This window comes from Eucyclogobius newberryi, unplaced genomic scaffold (assembly GCF_026437365.1).
Source record: "Eucyclogobius newberryi isolate DKJ021-1_F unplaced genomic scaffold, fEucNew1.0.hap1 SCAF_763, whole genome shotgun sequence".
NCBI classification, from domain to species: domain Eukaryota; kingdom Metazoa; phylum Chordata; class Actinopteri; order Gobiiformes; family Gobiidae; genus Eucyclogobius; species Eucyclogobius newberryi.
Window position 1 is genome coordinate 1 of NW_027316460.1, and position 17,955 is coordinate 17,955.

Sequence of the window (17,955 nt, forward strand, 5' to 3'; positions counted from 1 at the left end):
CAGTCAGAGCTCTCCACAGCGCCCTCTGATGGCCAAAGAGGAAATGGGAGTCAAAACTACTCAAATCAAATCTATTTTATTTTCAGTAAAGACACGTTTGACACCTGTGGCTCTGTGAGGAGGTGAGGAACCGTGTGTTTAGTGAGTGGACCTCCTGCTGAAGGAGCAGCTTCATCCTCACACCAGCCTCTGGAGGTGTAGTCCCTCATTCGTCCAGGAGGGGGCATTGTAGAAGAAGATCATGTCATTTCATCTGGACTCTAAAGAAAAACTGAACGTTTCGACCTCTCATCCAGGAGTCATTCTCAATCTGTGAAGCACGACCAGTAACGCCGATATTCGTCCTCCTCTGAGCAGGCCCCGCCCACCGGGGACTGTCGCTCTTAAAGTGGCAAACTTCTACATGGAGCACTCTGAGGAGGCACTCATCTTCTCAGAGCACATGAACACTGTGGAACATCAGGTTTACAAGAGAAGACCCTAAGGAGAACAACAGCACATCAGACACTGGAGTTCAGGACCACAGAGCGTCGTGCAGCTTCATCGACGCCCAGAGCAGCAGAGTTACACAGTGATGAGGGAGCTACAGTCAGGTTACACTAGGAGGCTGATAGTACACAAAGAGGGCAGTCTCCAGGTGGGCGGGGCTTACTCAGAGAAGGATAAATATCAGAGTTCTCAGACTCGATCCTCAGATTGAGGTTGACTCTAGGATGAAAGTCGAAACGTCTTTTTCTAAAAACAAAGTCCGGATGAAACGACGGAATCTTTTTCTACGACTTTGACAATGTTATAATCAACTTTAGAAAAACAAAATGAAGAGTCTGTAGAGAAGCGCCGGCCGCGGGCACAGCGGGCGCACAGCGGGCGCACAGCGGGCGCACAGCGGGCGCACAGCGGGCGCACAGCGGGCGCACAGCGGGCGCGGCGTGGGCTCTACTTTAGCCGCTGCACGATGACGGCGTTCAGGAGGTTTGCGTCCTGCAGCGTTTGGCTCTCGTCGCTCAGCTCTTTGTTTGGAAACGTGGTCATCAGAACAAACTCCTGCGCCGCCATCAAAGGACGAGCCGCCAGCACGAAGTCACGCAGGTCAGACACCCTGAACGCCACAGCACAAGTTACACTCTGACCACACACACTGACCACACATACTAAAGCAAGTGTGTGAGGGGCGTGGCTAGAGCTAGTGTGTGAGAGGCGTGGCTAGAGCTAGTGTGTGAGGGGCGTGGCTAGAGCTAGTGTGTGAGGGGCGTGGCTAGAGCTAGTGTGTGAGAGGCGTGGCTAGAGCTAGTGTGTGAGGGGCGTGGCTAGAGCTAGTGTGTAAGGGGCGTGGCTAGAGCTAGTGTGTGAGGGGCGTGGCTAGAGCTAGTGTGTGAGGGGAGTGGCTAGAGCTAGTGTGTGAGGGGCGTGGCTAGAGCTAGTGTGTGAGGGGCGTGGCTAGAGCTAGTGTGTGAGAGGCGTGGCTAGAGCTAGTGTGTGAGGGGCGTGGCTAGAGCTAGTGTGTGAGGGGCGTGGCTAGAGCTAGTGTGTGAGGGGCGTGGCTAAAGCTAGTGTGTGAGGGGCGTGGCTAGAGCTAGTGTGTGAGGGGCGTGGCTAGTGTGTGAGGGGCGTGGCTAGTGTGTGAGGGGCGTGGCCTCTCACCTGTGTGTGTGGTTGAACTTGTGCACCAGTCTTCCTCCGTCGGCCAGTCGGATCTGGATGTTGGTGACAGGAGCAGAGGGGTCAAGGGTCACCGAGGCACTGGCCTGAGCCTCGGAGGCCGCCCGGTCCTGCAGTATGGGCGGGGCCGGCACCAGCTCTGGGGTCGCGCTGGAGACACAGAACAGGAACACAAGCGGTGAACACAGGAACAGGAAGTACGTCCAGGATGATGGACAAAATATTGAGGCTCTTTACGATGGTCCAGCATCATGACGTAAAATGAACGGTCACATGACAGACTCTGGACAGAGGAGTGGGACAGGGCTGTGCTTGGTCCCCTCTGTTGTTTGCCTAGTACTTTAAACCATTGGACTCATTTATTAGACAATTAAAAATGATTCATCGTGTTACAGTCGATGTTCTACTGGAGGAAGAAGTGATGTCTGAAGTCTAACAGCAGGTGGAGCTGACACGTATACAAGAAGAAGAAGAGCGTGTGACCTCACCCGCCCAGCGTCTGACCTCACCTGCCCCAGCGTCTGACCTCACCCGCCCAGCGTCTGACCTCACCTGCCCCAGCGTCTGACCTCACCCGCCCAGCGTCTGACCTCACCCGCCCAGCGTCTGACCTCACCTGCCCCAGCGTCTGACCTCACCCGCCCAGCGTCTGACCTCACCTGCCCCAGCGTCTGACCTCACCCGCCCAGCGTCTGACCTCACCCGCCCAGCGTCTGACCTCACCTGCCCCAGCGTCTGACCTCACCTGCCCAGCTTCTGACCTCACCTGCCCAGCTTCTGACCTCACCTGCCCCATTGTCTGACCTCACCTGCCCCAGCGTCTGACCTCACCTGCCCAGCGTGTGACCTCACCTGCCCAGCTTCTGACCTCACCTGCCCCATTGTCTGACCTCACCTGCCCCAGCGTCTGACCTCACCTGCCCCAGCGTCTGACCTCACCTGCCCCAGCGTCTGACCTCACCTGCCCCAGCGTCTGACCTCACCTGCCCAGCGTCTGACCTCACCTGCCCAGCGTCTGACCTCACCTGCCCAGCGTCTGACCTCACCTGCCCCATTGTCTGACCTCACCTGCCCCAGCGTGCGTCTGACCTCACCTGCCCCATTGTCTGACCTCACCTGCCCCAGCGTGCGTCTGACCTCACCTGCCCCATTGTCTGACCTCACCTGCCCCAGCGTCTGACCTCACCTGCCCCATTGTCTGACCTCACCTGCCCCAGCGTCTGACCTCACCTGCCCCAGCGTCTGACCTCACCTGCCCAGCTTCTGACCTCACCTGCCCAGCTTCTGACCTCACCTGCCCAGCTTCTGTCCTTCTCCTCCAAACGCCTTGAAGATCATCTTGGGTTTGACAAAGTCCTCGTCCCTGTGGTCCTCCATGTCCAGATTGACCTGTCCTCCTCTGGCTCTCTGCCTCAGCTCCAGAGGGATCTCCCTGTGACACAGACCAGAACACGGTTACCACGGTTACAGACACAGATGCTTCTAGAGCGTCCCATCTCTAAAGGTGAGATGTTTGAGGCCCTGGCAGCAGGACACGCCCAGTAAAGGCCTCACCCTCGGCGGATGGCCTCCAGGAAGCTGGCGTTCCCAGGATCGCTGTAGTTCCTGATCTCGCCATTGTCCAGACTGAAGCCGCTTTTCCACAGCTTCAGCACCACGTGAACCTGAGGAACCCACAAAGAACATGTGACCAGAGGCACCAGCAGGAGGCCTGACTCTGGCACCAGCAGGAGGCCAGTAGCAGTAGCAGTAGTAGTACACAGTAGTAGTAGTACACAGTAGTAGTAGTACACAGTAGTAGTACACAGTAGTATACAGTAGTAGTAGTATACAGTAGTATACAGTAGTATACAGTAGTAGTAGTACACAGTAGTACACAGTAGTATACAGTAGTAGTAGTACACAGTAGTATACAGTAGTAGTAGTACACAGTAGTATACAGTAGTAGTAGTAGTACACAGTAGTATACAGTAGTAGTAGTAGTACACAGTAGTATACAGTAGTAGTAGTACACAGTAGTATACAGTAGTAGTAGTAGTACACAGTAGTATACAGTAGTAGTAGTAGTACACAGTAGTATACAGTAGTAGTAGTAGTACACAGTAGTATACAGTAGTAGTAGTAGTACACAGTAGTATACAGTAGTAGTAGTACACAGTAGTATACAGTAGTAGTAGTACACAGTAGTAGTAGTACACAGTAGTACACAGTAGTAGTAGTACACAGTAGTAGTAGTACACAGTAGTAGTAGTAGTACACAGTAGTAGTAGTACACAGTAGTATACAGTAGTAGTAGTACACAGTAGTACACAGTAGTACACAGTAGTACACAGTAGTAGTAGTACACAGTAGTAGTAGTACACAGTAGTATACAGTAGTAGTAGTACACAGTAGTACACAGTAGTATACAGTAGTAGTAGTACACAGTAGTACACAGTAGTAGTAGTACACAGTAGTATACAGTAGTAGTAGTACACAGTAGTAGTAGTAGTAGTACACAGTAGTATACAGTAGTACACAGTAGTATACAGTAGTAGTAGTACACAGTAGTACACAGTAGTATACAGTAGTAGTAGTACACAGTAGTACACAGTAGTATACAGTAGTAGTAGTACACAGTAGTATACAGTAGTAGTAGTAGTACACAGTAGTATACAGTAGTAGTAGTAGTACACAGTAGTACACAGTAGTATACAGTAGTAGTAGTACACAGTAGTATACAGTAGTAGTAGTACACAGTAGTAGTAGTACACAGTAGTAGTAGTACACAGTAGTATACAGTAGTAGTAGTACACAGTAGTAGTAGTACACAATAGTAGTACACAGTAGTAGTAGTACACAGTAGTAGTAGTACACAGTAGTACACAGTAGTAGTAGTACACAGTAGTACACAGTAGTAGTAGTACACAGTAGTATACAGTAGTAGTAGTACACAGTAGTATACAGTAGTAGTAGTACACAGTAGTATACAGTAGTAGTAGTACACAGTAGTACACAGTAGTATACAGTAGTACACAGTAGTATACAGTAGTATACAGTAGTAGTAGTAGTACACAGTAGTACACAGTAGTAGTAGTACACAGTAGTATACAGTAGTAGTAGTACACAGTAGTAGTACACAGTAGTATACAGTAGTAGTAGTACACAGTAGTACACAGTAGTATACAGTAGTAGTAGTACACAGTAGTGGTAGTATACAGTAGTAGTAGTACACAGTAGTATACAGTAGTAGTAGTAGTACACAGTAGTATACAGTAGTAGTAGTACACAGTAGTATACAGTAGTAGTAGTACACAGTAGTATACAGTAGTAGTAGTACACAGTAGTAGTAGTACACAGTAGTATACAGTAGTAGTAGTACACAGTAGTATACAGTAGTAGTAGTAGTACACAGTAGTATACAGTAGTAGTAGTACACAGTAGTATACAGTAGTAGTAGTACACAGTAGTATACAGTAGTAGTAGTACACAGTAGTATACAGTAGTAGTAGTACACAGTAGTACACAGTAGTAGTAGTAGTACACAGTAGTAGTACACAGTAGTAGTAGTACACAGTAGTAGTAGTACACAGTAGTATACAGTAGTAGTAGTACACAGTAGTATACAGTAGTAGTACACAGTAGTAGTAGTACACAGTAGTATACAGTAGTAGTAGTACACAGTAGTATACAGTAGTAGTACACAGTAGTAGTAGTACACAGTAGTAGTAGTACACAGTAGTATACAGTAGTAGTAGTACACAGTAGTACACAGTAGTATACAGTAGTAGTAGTACACAGTAGTAGTAGTACACAGTAGTATACAGTAGTAGTAGTACACAGTAGTACACAGTAGTATACAGTAGTAGTAGTACACAGTAGTAGTAGTACACAGTAGTATACAGTAGTAGTAGTACACAGTAGTATACAGTAGTAGTAGTAGTACACAGTAGTACACAGTAGTATACAGTAGTATACAGTAGTAGTAGTACACAGTAGTAGTAGTACACAGTAGTAGTAGTACACAGTAGTATACAGTAGTAGTAGTACACAGTAGTAGTAGTACACAGTAGTATACAGTAGTAGTACACAGTAGTATACAGTAGTAGTACACAGTAGTATACAGTAGTAGTACACAGTAGTATACAGTAGTAATAGTACACAGTAGTACACAGTAGTAGTAGTACACAGTAGTACACAGTAGTAGTAGTAGTACACAGTAGTAGTAGTACACAGTAGTATACAGTAGTAGTAGTACACAGTAGTACACAGTAGTAGTAGTAGTACACAGTAGTACACAGTAGTATACAGTAGTAGTAGTACACAGTAGTAGTAGTACACAGTAGTATACAGTAGTAGTAGTACACAGTAGTAGTAGTACACAGTAGTATACAGTAGTAGTAGTACACAGTAGTATACAGTAGTAGTAGTAGTACACAGTAGTATACAGTAGTAGTAGTACACAGTAGTATACAGTAGTAGTAGTAGTACACAGTAGTATACAGTAGTAGTAGTACACAGTAGTATACAGTAGTAGTAGTAGTACACAGTAGTATACAGTAGTAGTAGTACACAGTAGTATACAGTAGTAGTAGTACACAGTAGTATACAGTAGTAGTAGTACACAGTAGTATACAGTAGTAGTAGTACACAGTAGTACACAGTAGTAGTAGTAGTACACAGTAGTAGTACACAGTAGTAGTACACAGTAGTAGTAGTACACAGTAGTAGTAGTACACAGTAGTATACAGTAGTAGTAGTACACAGTAGTATACAGTAGTAGTACACAGTAGTAGTAGTACACAGTAGTATACAGTAGTAGTACACAGTAGTAGTAGTACACAGTAGTATACAGTAGTAGTACACAGTAGTAGTAGTACACAGTAGTAGTAGTACACAGTAGTAGTAGTACACAGTAGTATACAGTAGTAGTAGTACACAGTAGTACACAGTAGTATACAGTAGTAGTAGTACACAGTAGTAGTAGTACACAGTAGTATACAGTAGTAGTAGTACACAGTAGTACACAGTAGTATACAGTAGTAGTAGTACACAGTAGTAGTAGTACACAGTAGTATACAGTAGTAGTAGTACACAGTAGTATACAGTAGTAGTAGTAGTACACAGTAGTACACAGTAGTATACAGTAGTAGTAGTACACAGTAGTAGTAGTACACAGTAGTAGTAGTACACAGTAGTAGTAGTACACAGTAGTAGTAGTACACAGTAGTATACAGTAGTAGTACACAGTAGTATACAGTAGTAGTACACAGTAGTATACAGTAGTAGTACACAGTAGTATACAGTAGTAATAGTACACAGTAGTACACAGTAGTAGTAGTACACAGTAGTACACAGTAGTATACAGTAGTAGTAGTAGTACACAGTAGTAGTAGTACACAGTAGTAGTAGTACACAGTAGTATACAGTAGTAGTAGTACACAGTAGTACACAGTAGTAGTACACAGTAGTACACAGTAGTATACAGTAGTAGTAGTACACAGTAGTAGTAGTACACAGTAGTATACAGTAGTAGTAGTACACAGTAGTAGTAGTACACAGTAGTACACAGTAGTAGTAGTACACAGTAGTATATAGTAGTAGTAGTACACAGTAGTATACAGTAGTACACAGTAGTACACAGTAGTATACAGTAGTAGTAGTACACAGTAGTATACAGTAGTAGTAGTAGTACACAGTAGTACACAGTAGTATACAGTAGTAGTAGTACACAGTAGTAGTAGTACACAGTAGTAGTAGTACACAGTAGTATACAGTAGTAGTAGTACACAGTAGTAGTAGTACACAGTAGTATACAGTAGTAGTACACAGTAGTATACAGTAGTAGTACACAGTAGTATACAGTAGTAGTACACAGTAGTATACAGTAGTAATAGTACACAGTAGTACACAGTAGTAGTAGTACACAGTAGTACACAGTAGTATACAGTAGTAGTAGTAGTACACAGTAGTAGTAGTACACAGTAGTAGTAGTACACAGTAGTATACAGTAGTAGTAGTACACAGTAGTACACAGTAGTAGTAGTAGTACACAGTAGTACACAGTAGTATACAGTAGTAGTAGTACACAGTAGTAGTAGTACACAGTAGTATACAGTAGTAGTAGTACACAGTAGTAGTAGTACACAGTAGTACACAGTAGTAGTAGTACACAGTAGTATATAGTAGTAGTAGTACACAGTAGTATACAGTAGTACACAGTAGTACACAGTACTCACGTCTTGCTGGTGACTGTTGCCACGTCTCTCTCCGACCACATACGCCGACTCCTCCTCTGGCGCCGCTCCAAGTCGATAGCCGCCGCCCACAAAGGCCTAGGACACAAACACACAAAACTTAACACGTTACCCTGGTTACCATGGTTATCATGGTTACCGTGGTAACATAGTACACGATCGGTCAAAAACAACATTGGGATAAAGATCTCAATTGTGCATTAGAAGACGAGACGTGTTTCAAAGTCTTATTTTTATTTTACACAATCAAAGTTCCATCAAAAATGTATCAAGAGAAATGTCGGGATGGGCTGGTTACCATGTGACCTGAGCAAACCCGTCTCACCTGTGCTCTGCTGCTGACCCCTGGGGCCCCACTCCGGTCCAGAGGCACTGCTCCGTGCTCTCGCGCTCCTTTGAACAGATCTTCCACCACTTCATTTGAACTCTTCTTCTTGGGGGGACCCACGATCTGCTGCCCGCTGCGCTCGGAGCCCCCGGCGAAGAACCTGACGGCAGTTCAAATAAGGCTACTATCAAACTATAGGACCTGACGCACATTTTATTATCTGCTGTCGATTAACCATTTCTGATTACAGCCCTGAATATATCAACGTTGAACCTTAAATACATCTTCTGTGGTTCAATAGAGGACCACTCGGGGGTCCAAACATGTGTGACTTTACACGGCCCCAGGGGGCCACAACTCGACAATAGGAACATTAAGATTACTTTGCTAGAACATAAACATATTTGAATTTTTCCAATTTTACAGTAAAAAGTACTCCTGTTGTTTTTGTTGTTAGGGCCAACTTAGCAGGAAGACTGAGGGCCTCGTTTGGCCCCCGGGCCACAGTTTGGAGTCCCCTGCACTACACAGATAAATAAATGAAGAATTAAAGGGGCAGTGACCTCTGTCCTTCCTCTTCATCGCTGTCGTCTTCAGCCTCGTGCATCAGGTCTCTGAAGGACGTCACTCTGGGCTGAGCGCTGGGGGACAAACACAGGGTAACTCACGGGGGGACAAACACAGGGTAACTCACGGGGGGACAAACACAGGGTAACTCACGGGGGGACAAACACAGGGTAACTCACGGGGGGACAAACACAGGGTAACTCGCGGGGGGACAAACACAGGGTAACTCGCGGGGGGACAAACACAGGGTAACTCGCGGGGGGACAAACACAGGGTAACTCGCGGGGGGACAAACACAGGGTAACTCGCGGGGGGACAAACACAGGGTAACTCGCGGGGGGACAAACACAGGGTAACTCGCGGGGGGACAAACACACGGTAACTCGCGGGGGGACAAACACAGGGTAACTCGCGGGGGGACAAACACAGGGTAACTCACGGGGGGACAAACACAGGGTAACTCACGGGGGGACAAACACAGGGTAACTCACGGGGGGACAAACACAGGGTAACTCACGGGGGGACAAACACAGGGTAACTCACTGGGGGACAAACACAGGGTAACTCACGGGGGGACAAACACAGGATAACTCACGGGGGGACAAACACAGGGTAAGTCACGGGGGGACAAACACAGGGTAACTCACGGGGGGACAAACACAGGGTAACTCACTGGGGGACAAACAGGGTAACTCACGGGGGGACAAACACAGGGTAACTCACTGGGGGACAAACACAGGGTAACTCACTGGGGGACAAACACAGGGTAACTCACTGGGGGACAAACACAGGGTAACTCACTGGGGGACAAACACAGGGTAACTCACGGGAGGACAAACACAGGGTAACTCGCGGGGGGACAAACAAAGGGTAACTTTGTCCATGTAATGTTATGGGTTAGGGCATGTAACCCACCTGTGGGCAGGTGAACTGACCCGGGGCCTGTGGGTGTGGGCAGGTGAACTGACCCGGGGCCTGTGGGTGTGGACAGGTGAACTGACCCGGGGCCTGTGGGTGTGGGCAGGTGAACTGACCCGGGGCCTGTGGGTGTGGGCAGGTGAACTGACCCGGGGCCTGTGGGTGTGGGCAGGTGAACTGACCCGGGGCCTGTGGGTGGTGTGGACAGGTGAACTCACCCGGGGCCTGTGGGTGGTGTGGACAGGTGAACTCACCCGGGGCCTGTGGGTGGTGTGGACAGGTGAACTGACCCGGGGCCTGTGGGTGGTGTGGACAGGTGAACTGACCTGGGGCCTGTGGGTGTTGTGGACAGGTGAACTGACCTGGGGCCTGTGGGTGGTGTGGACAGGTGAACTGACCTGGGGCCTGTGGGTGGTGTGGACAGGTGAACTGACCTGGGGCCTGTGGGTGGTGTGGACAGGTGAACTGACCTGGGGCCTGTGGGTGGTGTGGACAGGTGAACTGACCTGGGGCCTGTGGGTGGTGTGGACAGGTGAACTGACCTGGGGCCTGTGGGTGGTGTGGACAGGTGAACTGACCTGGGGCCTGTGGGTGGTGTGGACAGGTGAACTGACCTGGGGCCTGTGGGTGGTGTGGACAGGTGAACTGACCTGGGGCCTGTGGGTGGTGTGGACAGGTGAACTGACCTGGGGCCTGTGGGTGGTGTGGACAGGTGAACTGACCTGGGGCCTGTGGGTGGTGTGGACAGGTGAACTGACCTGGGGCCTGTGGGTGGTGTGGACAGGTGAACTGACCTGGGGCCTGTGGGTGGTGTGGACAGGTGAACTGACCTGGGGCCTGTGGGTGGTGTGGACAGGTGAACTGACCTGGGGCCTGTGGGTGGTGTGGACAGGTGAACTGACCTGGGGCCTGTGGGTGGTGTGGACAGGTGAACTGACCTGGGGCCTGTGGGTGGTGTGGACAGGTGAACTGACCTGGGGCCTGTGGGTGGTGTGGACAGGTGAACTGACCTGGGGCCTGTGGGTGGTGTGGACACAGGTGAACTGACCTGGGGCCTGTGGGTGGTGTGGACAGGTGAACTGACCTGGGGCCTGTGGGTGGTGTGGACAGGTGAACTGACCTGGGGCCTGTGGGTGGTGTGGACAGGTGAACTGACCTGGGGCCTGTGGGTGGTGTGGACAGGTGAACTGACCTGGGGCCTGTGGGTGGTGTGGACAGGTGAACTGACCTGGGGCCTGTGGGTGGTGTGGACAGGTGAACTGACCTGGGGCCTGTGGGTGGTGTGGACAGGTGAACTGACCTGGGGCCTGTGGGTGGTGTGGACAGGTGAACTGACCTGGGGCCTGTGGGTGGTGTGGACAGGTGAACTGACCTGGGGCCTGTGGGTGGTGTGGACAGGTGAACTGACCTGGGGCCTGTGGGTGGTGTGGACAGGTGAACTGACCTGGGGCCTGTGGGTGGTGTGGACAGGTGAACTGACCTGGGGCCTGTGGGTGGTGTGGACAGGTGAACTGACCTGGGGCCTGTGGGTGGTGTGGACAGGTGAACTGACCTGGGGCCTGTGGGTGGTGTGGACAGGTGAACTGACCTGGGGCCTGTGGGTGGTGTGGACAGGTGAACTGACCTGGGGCCTGTGGGTGGTGTGGACAGGTGAACTGACCTGGGGCCTGTGGGTGGTGTGGACAGGTGAACTGACCTGGGGCCTGTGGGTGGTGTGGACAGGTGAACTGACCTGGGGCCTGTGGGTGGTGTGGACAGGTGAACTGACCTGGGGCCTGTGGGTGGTGTGGACAGGTGAACTGACCTGGGGCCTGTGGGTGTGTGGACAGGTGAACTGACCTGGGGCCTGTGGGTGGTGTGGACAGGTGAACTGACCTGGGGCCTGTGGGTGGTGTGGACAGGTGAACTGACCTGGGGCCTGTGGGTGGTGTGGACAGGTGAACTGACCTGGGGCCTGTGGGTGGTGTGGACAGGTGAACTGACCTGGGGCCTGTGGGTGGTGTGGACAGGTGAACTGACCTGGGGCCTGTGGGTGGTGTGGACAGGTGAACTGACCTGGGGCCTGTGGGTGGTGTGGACAGGTGAACTGACCTGGGGCCTGTGGGTGGTGTGGACAGGTGAACTGACCTGGGGCCTGTGGGTGGTGTGGACAGGTGAACTGACCTGGGGCCTGTGGGTGGTGTGGACAGGTGAACTGACCTGGGGCCTGTGGGTGGTGTGGACAGGTGAACTGACCTGGGGCCTGTGGGTGGTGTGGACAGGTGAACTGACCTGGGGCCTGTGGGTGGTGTGGACAGGTGAACTGACCTGGGGCCTGTGGGTGGTGTGGACAGGTGAACTGACCTGGGGCCTGTGGGTGGTGTGGACAGGTGAACTGACCTGGGGCCTGTGGGTGGTGTGGACAGGTGAACTGACCTGGGGCCTGTGGGTGGTGTGGACAGGTGAACTGACCTGGGGCCTGTGGGTGGTGTGGACAGGTGAACTGACCTGGGGCCTGTGGGTGGTGTGGACAGGTGAACTGACCTGGGCCTGTGGGTGGTGTGGACAGGTGAACTGACCTGGGGCCTGTGGGTGGTGTGGACAGGTGAACTGACCTGGGGCCTGTGGGTGGTGTGGACAGGTGAACTGACCTGGGGCCTGTGGGTGGTGTGGACAGGTGAACTGACCTGGGGCCTGTGGGTGGTGTGGACAGGTGAACTGACCTGGGGCCTGTGGGTGGTGTGGACAGGTGAACTGACCTGGGGCCTGTGGGTGGTGTGGACAGGTGAACTGACCTGGGGCCTGTGGGTGGTGTGGACAGGTGAACTGACCTGGGGCCTGTGGGTGGTGTGGACAGGTGAACTGACCTGGGGCCTGTGGGTGGTGTGGACAGGTGAACTGACCTGGGGCCTGTGGGTGGTGTGGACAGGTGAACTGACCTGGGGCCTGTGGGTGGTGTGGACAGGTGAACTGACCTGGGGCCTGTGGGTGGTGTGGACAGGTGAACTGACCTGGGGCCTGTGGGTGGTGTGGACAGGTGAACTGACCTGGGGCCTGTGGGTGGTGTGGACAGGTGAACTGACCTGGGGCCTGTGGGTGGTGTGGACAGGTGAACTGACCTGGGGCCTGTGGGTGGTGTGGACAGGTGAACTGACCTGGGGCCTGTGGGTGGTGTGGACAGGTGAACTGACCTGGGGCCTGTGGGTGGTGTGGACAGGTGAACTGACCTGGGGCCTGTGGGTGGTGTGGACAGGTGAACTGACCTGGGGCCTGTGGGTGGTGTGGACAGGTGAACTGACCTGGGGCCTGTGGGTGGTGTGGACAGGTGAACTGACCTGGGGCCTGTGGGTGGTGTGGACAGGTGAACTGACCTGGGGCCTGTGGGTGGTGTGGACAGGTGAACTGACCTGGGGCCTGTGGGTGGTGTGGACAGGTGAACTGACCTGGGGCCTGTGGGTGGTGTGGACAGGTGAACTGACCTGGGGCCTGTGGGTGGTGTGGACAGGTGAACTGACCTGGGGCCTGTGGGTGGTGTGGACAGGTGAACTGACCTGGGGCCTGTGGTGGTGTGGACAGGTGAACTGACCTGGGGCCTGTGGGTGGTGTGGACAGGTGAACTGACCTGGGGCCTGTGGGTGGTGTGGACAGGTGAACTGACCTGGGGCCTGTGGGTGGTGTGGACAGGTGAACTGACCTGGGGCCTGTGGGTGGTGTGGACAGGTGAACTGACCTGGGGCCTGTGGGTGGTGTGGACAGGTGAACTGACCTGGGGCCTGTGGGTGGTGTGGACAGGTGAACTGACCTGGGGCCTGTGGGTGGTGTGGACAGGTGAACTGACCTGGGGCCTGTGGGTGGTGTGGACAGGTGAACTGACCTGGGGCCTGTGGGTGGTGTGGACAGGTGAACTGACCTGGGGCCTGTGGATCTGGACACAGAGGAGCCTCCTTCGGGCTGTGGAAGTGTGACGATGTCGTCTTCATCTGCTCCATCCTCAAAGAAACTGGCCAGAGCGAGCTGTGGAGCAGAAGACACGTCACACTGTGGAACCTGGTGACATCATCTCAGCTGGAGGCGGGGCCAGTCATTTACTGTTTTTGAAGGAAAACTCCAGAATCTACAAATGTTGAACCTTGTCATTTTATGGGGGATTGGCTCCACAAACCTGTGGTGTTGGGGATTAGAGCTGCACGATTTATGAAAACTAGACAAGTGTGATTCTTCTGAGAAGAGTTGCAATTGTGATTGAAATAAGCCTTTAGTTACAGAAGTAAATGATATGAAAAAAAATAAAAACAGATAACTTATAAAATTGCACATGGGTATGACAGTATTGCACATGAATATGACAGTATTGCACATGAGTATGACAGTATTGCACATGAATATGACAGTACTGCACATGAATATGACAGTACTGCACATGAATATGTCAGTACTGCACATGAGTATGTCAGTACTGCACATGAGTATGTCAGTACTGCACATGAGTATGTCAGTATTGCACATGAGTATGTCAGTATTGCACATGAGTATGTCAGTATTGCACATGAGTTTGTCAGTATTGCACATGAGTTTGTCAGTATTGCACATGAGTATGACAGTATTGCACATGAGTATGTCAGTATTGCACATGAGTATGACAGTATTGCACATAAGTATGTCAGTATTGCACATACGTATGACAGTATTGCACATGAATATGACAGTATTGCACATGAGTATGACAGTATTGCACATGAATATGTCAGTACTGCACATGAGTATGTCAGTACTGCACATGAGTATGTCAGTACTGCACATACGTATGTCAGTACTGCACATACGTATGTCAGTACTGCACATAAGTATGTCAGTACTGCACATAAGTATGTCAGTACTGCACATAAGTATGTCAGTACTGCACATAAGTATGTCAGTACTGCACATAAGTATGTCAGTACTGCACATAAGTATGTCAGTATTGCACATAAGTATGTCAGTATTGCACATAAGTATGTCAGTATTGCACATAAGTATGTCAGTATTGCACATGAGTATGTCAGTATTGCACATGAGTATGTCAGTATTGCACATGAGTATGTCAGTATTGCACATGAGTATGCCAGTATTGCACATGAGTATGTCAGTATTGCACATGAGTATGACAGAATTGCACATGAATATGACAGTATTGCACATGAATATGACAGTATTGCACATGAGTATGTCAGTATTGCACATGAGTATGTCAGTATTGCACATGAGTATGTCAGTATTGCACATGAGTATGTCAGTACTGCACATGAGTATGTCAGTACTGCACATGAGTATGTCAGTACTGCACATGAGTATGTCAGTACTGCACATGAGTATGTCAGTACTGCACATGAGTATGTCAGTACTGCACATGAGTATGTCAGTACTGCACATGAGTATGTCAGTACTGCACATGGATGTCAGTACTGCACATGGATATGTCAGTACTGCACATGGATATGACAGTACTGCACATGAATATGACAGTATTGCACATGAGTATGTCAGTATTGCACATGAGTATGTCAGTACTGCACATGAGTATGTCAGTACTGCACATGAGTATGTCAGTACTGCACATGAGTATGTCAGTACTGCACATGAGTATGTCAGTACTGCACATGAGTATGTCAGTATTGCACATGAGTATGTCAGTATTGCACATGAGTATGACAGTATTGCACATGAGTATGTCAGTATTGCACATGAGTATGTCAGTATTGCACATGAGTATGACAGTATTGCACATGAGTATGACAGTATTGCACATGAGTATGACAGTATTGCACATGAGTATGTCAGTATTGCACATGAGTATGTCAGTATTGCACATGAGTATGTTAGTATTGCACATGAATATGACAGTATTGCACATGAGTATGACAGTATTGCACATGAATATGACAGTATTGCACATGAATATGTCAGTATTGCACATGAATATGTCAGTATTGCACATGAGTATGTCAGTATTGCACATGAGTATGTCAGTATTGCACATGAGTATGTCAGTATTGCACATGAGTATGTCAGTATTGCACATGAGTATGTCAGTATTGCACATGAGTATGTCAGTATTGCACATGAGTATGTCAGTATTGCACATGAATATGACAGTATTGCACATGAATATGACAGTATTGCACATGAGTATGTCAGTATTGCACATGAATATGTCAGTATTGCACATGAATATGACAGTATTGCACATGAGTATGTCAGTATTGCACATGAATATGTCAGCATTGCACATGAGTATGACAGTATTGCACATGAGTATGTCAGTATTGCACATGAATATGTCAGTATTGCACATGAATATGACAGTATTGCACATGAATATGACAGTATTGCACATGAGTATGACAGTATTGCACATGAATGTCAGTATTGCACATGAATATGACAGTATTGCACATGAGTATGTCAGTATTGCACATGAATATGTCAGTATTGCACATGAATATGTCAGTATTGCACATGAATGTCAGTATTGCACATGAATGTCAGTATTGCACATGAATATGACAGTATTGCACATGAATATGTCAGTATTGCACATGAATATGAATGACAGTGTTTGTTGATTAGATTTGGAGTTTTGGATGTGATTTGCTGATTGCGTCCGGTCAATTTGTGATTCATCCTGCCGCCTCATTAGGGATCGTCCTTTTCTGACCCTCGTTCAGAACTGGTCCAGGGTCCGGTCCTCGGTCCTGAACTTTGTGTCAGGTTCTGTTTCACGTGGATCTGCCCAGTAAGTATCATTATATCAGTAATATTCACAGAGCACACTTCACACACATAATCATAATGCAGTTTAAAGGGTGAAGTGAGTCTCGTGAGCGCAGTGGTCAGGGCTGTGCCCGCGCACGGTCTGACCGGTCCAGAGTCCAGCACAATGTGAGAGAAATGCGCATTTGGACCGGGCTTTTGTTCTGTGGCGCAGCGCGTACAAAGACCGCACCGAAACTGGGTCCAAACTGGGACTAAACCCGGAACTAAACCAGGACTCGAACAGGACGAGACCGGGACTACGTTTGGACTCGATCTGGGACCAAAGAGGAACAATTACGAACCGAGACAAACGTGGAGTGTTTTAGTGGCGCTGCGCTGAGGGCCATTGTCAGAGAGTGACTTGCACAAATGAACCAGCGGCGGATCCGACCCTACCCGATCTGTCCCCGCACGATTTGAACCTGCACCGAGTCAACTTATGCTAAAGAAACAACACGAGGCTTTTATTTAGAGCTTCCCATGGCCAGAGTAGACAAAGAGCACATTCAGTCACGCGTATTCGGTCTTTTAGACTCAGTGACAGGCTATCGTGAAGGGTCCAAATCGGGTACCGGCGAAAACAAGCTAACCGGCGCTAACGTGCGGCTAGCCTCGGGAGCTACAGCCGCTCGTGCCGCTCTAAAGCCGGACAAACCGCGCACTGCCGCGGGCCTGGCGGGACCCGGGGGTCGGTACCTGCAGGTTCCAGCCCGCGGACTCCAGGAAGAACCGGGCCCGGTCCTCGTCCACGTCCGTGACCGCCCTGAACTCGCGCACGGACTCCTCTTGGCCCGACATACTTGTTGCTGTGCTCCTGCGGTAAATGGTCCGCCTCCGCCTGGGAAACAACACGTGGCGACGAAAGGTTCCGGCCACGTATTTCAGAGACGGAACAAAAAAAGAAGAATAGAAGAATAAAGCCTAAAGAATAAAGCCTAAGATGTACGGCGGAATCACCAAGAAGGAAGAAGAAGAGTCTGGAATAAAGTATAAAGAATGGCGGTAATGTGGAAGAAGAACAGCAGATTATGACATTTAGACTTTTACTGGACAAACACTCACAAACATGTTGAGCCCACAATCGTTTTCTTTTATGTATTACAGACTTTAACAAAACAAAATCATACATTTGCGAAGTTCACGTACAATTTTGAGGATAAATAGAATGTCATATTTCCATTCTTTGTAATTGAACTGACATTTCGACTCTATGAATTCAAAATTGTTGCATGTTGTTTGTTACAAAGAAGTATGACGTCCTGCCGTTAGACTTGTGTCCGTTAGGGGGCAGCAGTGTATAGTTCATTAAAAGAGTGAAGCTGCAAAATATGATTCTTTTTAGAAGTCTTTATTTATATTACACATAAACAACATTTTGAGCCAAATAAAGGTGCAAATTTGTGACTAAAGCTTCTGGAGAGAGAATATGTATGATTATTATTGATGAAAATCCAAAATGGTTTGTTTTTGTGATTT

At 49.2% G+C, this 17,955-nt stretch overlaps 1 protein-coding gene across 1 annotated transcript; it reads right to left on the reverse strand.

The window, feature by feature from the left end:
- Nucleotides 1–86: 86 nt before the first annotated feature.
- nsfl1c (NSFL1 (p97) cofactor (p47)) lies at nucleotides 87–17,335 on the reverse strand. Its single transcript, XM_072436187.1, has 9 exons — nucleotides 17,176–17,335; nucleotides 13,598–13,701; nucleotides 8,787–8,864; nucleotides 8,221–8,383; nucleotides 7,878–7,973; nucleotides 3,214–3,323; nucleotides 2,954–3,091; nucleotides 1,642–1,809; nucleotides 87–1,099 (listed from the first exon to the last, which is right to left on the reverse strand). Exons 1-9 carry the CDS (start codon nucleotides 17,275–17,277, stop codon nucleotides 937–939), a joined length of 1,122 nt encoding a protein of 373 aa, XP_072292288.1. The 5' UTR covers nucleotides 17,278–17,335; the 3' UTR covers nucleotides 87–936.
- Between the last annotated feature and the right edge of the window lie 620 nt (nucleotides 17,336–17,955).

Excerpts from the sequence above, each read along its gene's own strand:
- nsfl1c (XM_072436187.1), bottom strand. The coding sequence starts at position 17,277 with ATGTCGGGCCAAGAGGAGTCCGTGCGCGAGTTCAGGGCGGTCACGGAC. Across the intron at positions 13,702-17,175 it reads CCGCGGGCTGGAACCTGCAG|CTCGCTCTGGCCAGTTTCTT; the intron begins GTACCGACCCCC and ends TCTGCTCCACAG. Across the intron at positions 8,384-8,786 it reads GATGAAGAGGAAGGACAGAG|GTTCTTCGCCGGGGGCTCCG; the intron begins GTCACTGCCCCT and ends AACTGCCGTCAG.